The following is a 9,973-nucleotide window of genomic DNA, read 5'->3' as shown; positions in this document are numbered from 1 at the left end:
TTCACATCTACGTCAACATTAAAACCGTCCAAATTCATTTCTAAACAGTCCAGGATGCTCTCATCGTCTGCCCTGTTGAAATCTTTCACAACAATCACAGGCTTGCTTTTGCCACAAAACCTTTCAAAGGAAAAGGTGCCAAATACTAAGTTGTGATCAGAGAGCCCGTTCATCACATCAACAGTGTCACATTTGACAGCGGAACTTATAAACAATAAATCAAGAATATGCCTAGTGGTTGCAGTTATTCTGGTAGGGTCAGTAACAATTTGAGCTAGACCACATGAAAATGCAGCGTTCAAAAGAATCTCTGAGTGCCTAACATTCATGCCCATCGTATTCACGGTTGACCAATCGATGTTCGGCAAATTGAAATCCCCAGCTAAGAAAAACTTTACGTGCTCACCCCGAAAACGTTGTACATAATCGTAGAGTTGCTCGAGAAATGCAAGATCTGCCGTAGGAGGGCGGTATACAACACCGAGAGCTATAGAGTCACCGTAAAAATCAAGTTTACAAAATATGCTTTCGTGTTTAGGAATAGCTGGCAAAATTGTCACATTAATGTTTTCCTTAACTACAATAGCAACTCCACCCCCTTGGGATTGTCGATCACATCTAAATATTTTATACGATGGGGGGATGATTTCATTATCGAGCACACCGGCGTGCAACCAGGTCTCCGTCAGCAGCGTGACATGCGGGTCAAGGTCATAAAGCAGCGCTTCAAATCCGACACTTTTATTCACGATACTCTGCCCGTTTAAAGAAAGTAACCTTAGTTGACAAGTGTTATTTCCTGGTCATTTGGGTGCCCCGTTTGCGGCCATTCGCCGGGTTCTCACTCGATTTTGAGGCAAAGCCTGGTTTTCGTTATCTTGTGCAATGCGGTCGTCTGAATCTGCACCGGGCCCCACAAGCTCCCGTCTTTCGTTTTTTTCCTCATCCCACACGTACGTCACCTTGTTGAGAACGAGCTTATCGTACTTCAGATACGCTTTATCTTCAGGCGTGAGAGTGTCTTTAACGGACGACCATAGCTGCTTTCTTATTTTTTGGATTCTGAATGAATAATCCTCCGACAACGAATAATCATTGCCCTTTAATTTCTTTGCATTTCTCAGGAGCTCCATTTTTTCATTGAAATAAAAAAAAACCGCATTATCACTGGGCGTGTTTTGTCTGGCCCCCTTCTTCCCAATCTGTGTATGCGCTCAAGACTGTTTACTTTTATTCCCAGTTTCGTTTCAAATATTTCTGTCAAAACAACATCCCTGAGCGATACCACAGTTTCGGATGCAGATTCAGCGATTCCGTAAACGATTAAGTTATTGCGCCGATTTCTGTTCTCAAGATCATTGATTTTTTTTAGTAGAAATTCAGTCTGCTCATTGAACTTCGAAAGCCGACGCTCACATTCTTCCACCCTTTCTACGGTCTCTGAAAACGACAGCAGCTTCTGCTCAATAGAAGCGAGCCTTCTGTTAGTTTCAGCAACATGACTTTCCAAGCTTTCCCGTATAGTCTTAAGTTCATTTGAGGCCTCCTGTTGATTGGCAAGAATAGCTGCCAGCTGTTCAGAAACCGCAGGGCCAGGGCCAGGGTTCATTTCTACATCCCCACTTAACAGAAGAACAATAAAGCACAAAGAGTCAAAACAACTCGCGACACATTCACACAACACCCTTGGGCAAGGGACTACAACCAGACACGAGGAATCGCTCTTAAAGTCGTGACTACTTGATTTTCTACTAACCTGCGCAAAAAAGACGACCCAGGTTAGCCGCGTCTGCATTCTTTGGTTGATTCTGATTGGTGCCGTGTGACAAAGGCCCTGCTCAACTTATTGCGTGAAACAGGCCTGGATACTCGTCTGTGACCGCCTGTGCACAACCTACATGGTTAATGACATGTGTCGGTGTTTGTGTTGCAGACACCAGTTTTATGAGTTTTATGTGCGTCTACTAGCCGCGATGCGTGTGCCAGCCAGTGTGGTGTGTGTGGTGTGTGTGTGTGTAGACATCACCCGAGAAACTCATTGTATTATGCCATCATCAGCCTTCATTCGCACTTTCTTTTTCCTCCTCTTCCCTTTCCCCTGTGTGCGGTAGCAGGCCAGGGCCATGTTACCACCGGCCGACCTCTCCACCTTTCCCTCATTAAAATTCCTTTCTCTCTCTCTCTTGCCCACTGATGAAAAAAGCTTGAGGGGCGGTGCCGGACGGCTCGGGTGATGACGATGTTGCTCCGATGTACCTTTGCAGAACAGGAAAATGTCCGAAATTCGAGGCATTTCTTCCAGCCCGCAAGCTATCACTGCCGTCGAGCGACACAACTTGTACTTGATGAAGCTTGAAGATTAGTGATGGATTGCCAATGTGGAATTCTTGAAATGTCACCGGCTCATTGCACGCAGCAAGAACACCATTCTACACGCAATATGCGAGAGCAGGAAAAAGACATTGCAGGAACTGCATTGGCCGATGCAGTAGCCGATGAAGCCAGTAGAGCACGCCGAGAAGAGCGAGCATGTGTTTCCTACCTGCGAGACGCAGGAGACACAGCTGCCATCGCCAGCCTTTTATGGAGATTAGTAGCATCAGATCGTCTGATCGCTAAGATTTTTGTTCACGCTGACAGCCATAACCGGCACACATCGTGCACATAGTTACGTAGCAAGTGCCGAAGTTGATCTCGCCTTGCTGACTTGTAGGGTTGCTTGTACGGACGTTCACCAATAGAAGGTACAGGTGCGAAAAAGTATAAACTAACCATGTTCTTTAGGCACCTGCGCGATCTCGTAATTCAAGTAAACTTCTACTACGGTTTCATTTATATATCTCAGAAAACTTTCTTCTTATTGCTGCATCATTTTATTTTGTACTGCCAGCCTCGTTTCAATAACCAAGGAAGGTGTGCTACAAGCATACATCGTTGTATATTGTGATGAAACAGAGCAAGCAAAGGCAAGAGCGCCGAATCAGCAAAAATAAAAACATTGCGTTTCTAAAAACATGAGGTAGATATGTGTGCCTACAATCCTGATTATTTTAATGCGTTTCTGTGTTCGACTATATGCGGAAAATACTAGGTCGGGGTATTTAAAGCTCCGGAGTACAAGATATTATTATCGTGTGTGCGTGCGTGTGCGTGTGCGTTTGTATGTGTGTGTGCGTGTGCGTGCGTGTGCGCGTGTGTGGGTGTGTGTGTGCGTGTGTGTGAGTGTGTGCGTGCGCGCGCGCGCGTGGGAGTGAGGTGGGGAGGGCTTAGTGCAGCCGGAGGTCATTTATTTGCTCAACAATCTTAGGATTAAAAGAAAACCCTTGTGTGGGTGGGGGGCATGCTCACCAATGATCACGTACCATCTCCTCTGCCCAACGTCAGCTATGCTCTAGGTTCGGCCTTTGTGGTTATTTACAGCACACGAACTGCGAGCCCGCAAATGTGCGGCGTATGACATATTAATTTCACGTTAAAGAACCCCAGGTATTCGAATTCATCCCGAGCCCTCCGCGTTGGCGTCTCTCATAGCCTGATTTAGAAATTCTTCAATATTGGCTAGATGGTGTATAGTACTTGAGAAATAAAACAACAGCGCCCAAAAAGACAAACACAACTGAATAACGACGCAGGAAAAGCGCTAGCATTAGCGCTTGTCTTGCGGCGTTCTTCTGTTGTGTTTATTTTTGTAGGCGCTATTTCTTCCTGTCTCATAGCCTGTGTCCCATTGGGACTTTAAACCCCCCCCCCCCCCCCCCCCCCCCCAGAGAAAAAAAAACAAAAGCAAACCAATCCAAACTCCGACAACTACAGCCCGAAGAAGTTTCGACTCTGCAGTGTTTGGAGTTTGCCCTGTACGCGGTCACCGCAAGGCAAAAGGTTGGTTCACTCTTTATATATTTCTGCCGCTCCGCTCAGTGTTAACCGTGGTGATAATGTTTTTGCCATTGTAGCGTAGGCGTGGAAATTGCATACAATACATCGCTTTTCAATGTGTCTTGCACTACGCTACGAGCAGTTCGATGAAACTGCAATTCTCATTGTTAGCATGGTTTCTCGGGTTCACTGTATACATGACCTATACTGTGAGTGTATAAAGAGTTAGTGTCAAGTGCTCAGGCAACCACATAACAAATGGATGTAGCAGATTAAGTTAAAAAAAACGTCGAGGCGGATAATTTTGGGAAAGTGTAGATTGGTATCTTCTTTCTTTATTATAGCCCACAAAAGCGGTGGTCTGATTCTGCGTATAGGATGCCCGTAAAAGTTAAGATTGTGGACGATGCTCGGCCTTCGAAAATGCTAAGCCATAGGCTGTGTTTGCATGCATTATAGGCTAACTCTGGCTGATCGCAGACACCATCGATTGGGCTGGCCTGCAAGATAGGCACGAACATACAAAGTCCATTCCTACGGGCCAGACGAGGTCTCATTTGCCACGACAGCTACGGAAAGTTCCGAACTCTTCCACCTCTTAGCGCAGTTTACAGCAGTTGTGTTAGCTAAAAGCTTTCGTTAGTAGCGTTTGGATTAGAAGAGTAGCACTAAAAAAAAAGACTATGGCATGGTTGACGTAAAAGAGAAAAACAAAATATCAGTTTAAAAACAAGCGTCAGAAAAAAAAATACAGGCAGCGGCTATTATTCTTGCCACATTGTGTAAATCAGATTCTCCCTTTGCCTACTTAATATGGCTGCATCAGATCGTTTTGTAGGGGCTTCCGTTGCCAGTGGTACTCGCTAAGTAGGTCTATTGTAAGTATGTAACTTGCGTCTGTAACTTGTAACTGTATATTTGTAACTGTAGTTTAAGACGTGACTAAGACATTGCATTATGCAGTTCGAAGTCGTGCTTTAAATACCTGCGCAACCTCTAAAAATTTTTACTGCTTCCTGTTGCGCCTTTCATATTCCTTTCCGACTTACGCGCATTTTTTCCCCCTCAAAAGCGGAGACAATGAAATCAAGTAGGGAATTTTTTGGGAAATCTGGTATCTCGGAAACATTACTGCGCCAGGAGAAACATATTAAGTGCAGGGACGCATACGACAGTGCACAGGAGAACTGATCTTAATTCATAATATCAAAACGTTATATAATTTCCAGGAACAGAAGAAACAAAAGCGGAATCACAAATTGCACACGCGCTGGAGAATCGATGAAATAACAAAGCAGTGGGCACACGCCGGCATCAAGGCAGTTCATGAATTGTATTATTGTTATCTAAAACTCTAGCTGTTGTTGTGAAAGTTAAACGAGGTTGATAGGAAGCACTTTCCATTATTTTTGAAGAAATGGACAGTTTTCATCTCCTCTCTTTTGTCACTGGCCGTAGCTTTTCATGAAATCAACCACGCGTTAAGACAATCATCAATGCAGGAAGTGCCGGAAGTGTTCCTCAGATGTTATCTACGAGATACTTCTATTTTGCTGGCTGGTGTGTAGAGGTCAAACAGGCCGCGTTTTCAGCAAGCGGGCTATCGAAACAAGCAATTTCCTCGTAGCATTACTGCCAGGGATCTGCGTCTGTACTGCAAAAGCCGCAAAAGCCGCGGCTGTAGACCAGCTTTTCCAACCAACTAGTATATCTTGTAAAGCTATGCTCAGGATAGAATCGACGTGGTTAACGCTAATTGTACCTCCATAAGCTGCAAAAGCCGGTCAGCACGGCCTCATAATCTAACAATAACATCTCGACATTTGAGACGGCTACGTCCAGAATGATAATCAGCTGTGATTTCAGCAAGTACACGAGCGCTTGATGTGCCATTCATGTATATGAACATGTCAGCTTGGGTACAGCGATCTTGCTTGCTTTGTGTCTTGGCTTTTCAGACGTCCATTTGCACAAAAGGCGTCAGTCGTAAGTCTAGGCTGTTGTGTGTGCCCTTACTTATCTCTCTCTCCCCTTTTACGTAGTGACGTTTTATTGCTCCTGAACAATCAATTTGCACTCTAACATCATAAGGTCGCAGAATTTAGCAGCCCTTCCACAGCAATGCTGCATCGCAATTTCAGGAGATTGCCAAATTCAGTGCTTTTTGGAAGCCACTTCTACTTCCATGAGACGCAAAGGTGTGGTGATGTTACTGGCCATCTCAGTCTGTTGAACCGAAGAGAGCCGCTCGTTCACCAAGCCCTGCATCTACCGCAGCTCTCATGAGTGTACAGAATGCGCCCCGATACCGTTATCAACGACGATACAACTCCATGATGATGTCATTTAGATGGAAAAGCGCCTGCACCATGTGATCCAGACCTACTGTTGGCTCGTTCTTCTGCTTGTTCTCTCAGTTTACACAAAGGTAATCATTACAGTATGAAGAACGCTAAATGATCAGTGATGTAGACCACGGTACAAATATGTTGAACTCGCTGTAGCTTCCTACGCTTACTGAGATTTTGTGAACGCTAAACCAAATGCTGATGCATGGCTGTGATATACAAACAAAGGCTACTGGGAGCGGTTTCGGGAGATTAGATTACGATATCCCGTGCTCAGCCGTTTATTGTCAAAGTATTAGAAATGCAAATGAACGTTGAGATTGCAAGTGCAATGCATCATCATGACACTAGCTCCCAGAGCTATGGCGTGTGCCCCGGAAGCATTGATAGAAAATGCCACATACTTCGCGCTGCCTACTTATCATGCCTGTTTGGCGTCTTTCTGTTAGAAGCTACTTTGCAGTTGTCTCTACTTACTCAGGTTGGTTTCATGTTGCAACAAAAAGGAAGTCTTTACAGAAAAGTACACGGTGTTACAAAGTGTTCACGGAGGAATCGCGCAAGTTGGGTAATTTTTTATTGAACACGCGCCATTGATACATATTTTTTTTTTTGGTGACTCTAACGCAGTCTTGGCAAATTGCAAATCATGCATAAAAAGTATTCGAAACCGTTAAAAAATTTCTGCTTCTAATGGGTGCTTCTTTGGTATTGAAATGAAGCATCGGAGCTGGTCAAAAATCTAAACATGACTATCTAAACAGTAGCGCTCTTTTTTCTAAATTGGCTAATGACGAAAATGCGACATACTTATCATCATATGCGGAGATACGGAAGGGTTTAATCCCTTCTTCCTTGGTACCGGCATTAGCGACACAGAGAGAGAGAGAGCTCTTTAATGGAAAACGGAGGAATCGAGCAAGCTGGGTAATTTTATATTGAACACGCGCCATTGATACATATTTTTTTGGTGACTCTAACGCAGTCTTGGCAAATTGCAAATCATGCATAAAAAGTATTCGAAACCGTTAAAAAATTTCTGCTTCTAATGGGTGCTTCTTTGGTATTCAAATGAAGCTTGCCTGCTTTTTTTATTTCTGATGTCAGCGGACGCCATCACTTAGGCAGGAAATTTTAGTAGGCTAGTTGGTTCATTGCTGTGGGCTAATAAAACTACGCGAAATAAATGGTTGAAGGCGAAAAACAAGGGTTGGAAAACAAAACCGGCCGACATCTGACTGATCGTTTTGGGTAAAATTGAGGGATGTATAAAGTCTATCAAATGAACAAACAAAAGCACAACATGGTTCTTACCTTCAGGGCATCAATGAATGGAGCGTGTACATACTAACATTGGAGCCGGTCTAAAATCTAAACATGACTATCTAAACAGTAGCACTCTTTTTTGGGAATTGGCTAATGATGGAAATGCGTCATACTTATCATCAAATGCGGAGATATGGGAGGCTTTAATCCCTTCCTCCTCGGTACCGCAATTAGCGAGAGAGAGAGAGAGAGAGAGCGCGCTCTTTAATGAAAAACAGATATTTTAGCCAGTATGAATATTTGTTGACATGCTACTCTGCGTAGGGGAGCGAATTGGGAATTAAAGATGGAAGAAGGATGTTACAAAAGAGTGCGGTCATGAAAGACGATTAGAATGCAACAGTTCACTGCATGATTGCTTCTTTGGATGAGACCGAAGTCAAGTTCTGTGCATATACAGCGGGGTGATCAAGTGTTCGGGCAAATTAGAGTTTGTATTAGCCTTAGAACGAAATCAAACGCGTGCAAAACGAATCTTCATAAAAACCTCCGTTTGTGTGCCAGAAGCTATAAATGACATACTTCTCTAAACACGCAGGTGCTTAAAGGTTCCTGCAGATAATCCAACTAGCGGCACCTAGAACAAAACCGATTTCTTCTGAGAGGTCTGTCTGCACTCTGGGCCTGTACTGGGAAAGGTTCAGAAGCCGAAGTTGTTGACCAGCTTTCGCAAAAACAAAGTATCTTTGGAAGAGTATGGTCAGGACAGAAAGAGGACTGAATGAAGCCTATCATATCTCCGAAAGTGGGAACAAGTGGGCCAGCAGCGCCTCCTTAGAGAAAGATCTGGACTTTTATACGTCAAAGGTCACACTTTTAATCTGCTCCTACGTCAGCAAGTACACTCGTGCTTGATGTTTCAACGATAGCTCGAGGCGTGTTAACTTTATGATTGTGCTTTTGCTTGTTCCGTTATGGGGCTGTATATGCCCCCCGCTTTCTTGGAAAAACCATCAGTCGCAAGTCTGAGCTTTCGTGCGTGTTTTTGTTTCTCTCTCGATTTCTCCCCTTTTACAAAACCAGCTTTCATTGGTGTCCTAAATTCAGTTTGCAGGCCGGCATCTTAGCGAATTTGAATACAGCAGCCCTTGCACACCAATACTACATCGCTTCTGGCAGAGATCTTCAAAATTCACAGCGTTGTTCAGGCCGTTTCTACCGCTATGACAGCCAGAGACTTGGTGGCAATGCGCGAACATCTGAGCCAACTGAACCGAAACGAACTGCTCCGCTACCGAGCCATGCATCTACCACAGCCTTCAAACGCTGACAGAGTGCGCCCTGATATGGTAATGGACGACATAAACAATTTTCTTCAGGATGTCGTTTCGATGGAAGAGCGCCTGCGTCGTTTGGCCCGGACGTACTGCTGGCTCATGCCGCGGGATATACTGCGTGGATGGCGGGTGTGTCTACTCAACTCCAACGTACACTTGTCCATCGACTGCCCAACACTGCTCGAGCGTATCGCAGCCTCCCTGCGCGTTCCTGACCCCGACGTCACGATGACGTGGTACGTTCAGCACGGCGTGTACTATGCGTGTCTTCTCACTCAAGAAGAAGAAACTCGGCTGTACGAGCACAAGGTGGTCTGCATCGCCCTATGGTCTGGACTTCCGTTGCTTGCAGTCCGATTGATTGGAGCCAGCATTGAACGTCGCTTTAGGGCCGCGCTGGACGCGGCGCTCATCGGTGATTCTTTCAATTTACTTGACGCCATTCACGAGGACCTAAACGCCGCGTTTTCCGCTGGGCGCACATTTGTGAACCACCTCAGCGACCAGCTAAGTCGAGAGCAGCAGCAACGTAGGGCCCGGTGAAAAGCAACCGCTGTATGCAGCGATGCTGGCCAGCACAGCGGTAAGCATTTTTCTTTTAGTGTGCGAGAACCTCTAGGCGCACTCCATGAGTTTCAGCACTTTCTGTCTCTCTATGTGTGTGTAGCCTCTGAATAGCAAATTTCATTCGCTCGCTGGGTCAGGGACACCTCAATCGCGCTGTGAGTAGGCACTAGCATCCACCTACAAACTGAGGCAGTTCTACGCCTTCTCTTTTCTCAAAACCAGCAGGAGGTTTAGACTCAATTGATTCTGAGGGAAGGAAAAACGTTTTTTTTGGCTCCCTGGGCCACTGGAGACCTCAATCGCGGTGACAGTTCTGTGAAAAAGCTGGTAGTTCCGTGGTTAGCTGTGTGCTGAAGACCATGCTTGATGAGGTGGAAGTCACACTCGCGTGTTATTATGTATGCTAGCGATGGCAGGCGATTGCTAAAAACATGACAGCTATTATAAAAAATGGCTTCTCTCGCGTAGTGGAGATTTTCGTTCCCCAGAGTACATGAACTGTGCACAAATAATAAGAAAGCAGTGAAAAAATTGGCAGAGGCTCAGCTTGGTTAAGCCCGAAAATTGCGAAAGCAACTT

At 45.1% G+C, this 9,973-nt stretch overlaps 1 protein-coding gene across 1 annotated transcript; it reads left to right on the top strand.

The window, feature by feature from the left end:
• Window positions 1–8,881: 8,881 nt before the first annotated feature.
• Window positions 8,882–9,370, top strand: LOC149328882 (uncharacterized). Its single transcript, XM_089559126.1, has one exon. It carries the CDS (start codon window positions 8,882–8,884, stop codon window positions 9,368–9,370), a length of 489 nt encoding a protein of 162 aa, XP_089415252.1.
• Window positions 9,371–9,973: the final 603 nt, after the last annotated feature.

Source organism: Amblyomma mixtum, chromosome 9 (assembly GCF_055824585.1).
Source record: "Amblyomma mixtum isolate Tamu chromosome 9, ASM5582458v1, whole genome shotgun sequence".
NCBI classification, from domain to species: Eukaryota; Metazoa; Arthropoda; class Arachnida; order Ixodida; family Ixodidae; genus Amblyomma; species Amblyomma mixtum.
Note: the sequence above shows the minus strand (reverse complement) of the source record. Positions and strands in the feature narration are given on the sequence as shown.

Coding starts and splice junctions, on each gene's coding strand:
- LOC149328882 (XM_089559126.1), top strand. CDS start 8,882: ATGGAAGAGCGCCTGCGTCGTTTGGCCCGGACGTACTGCTGGCTCATG.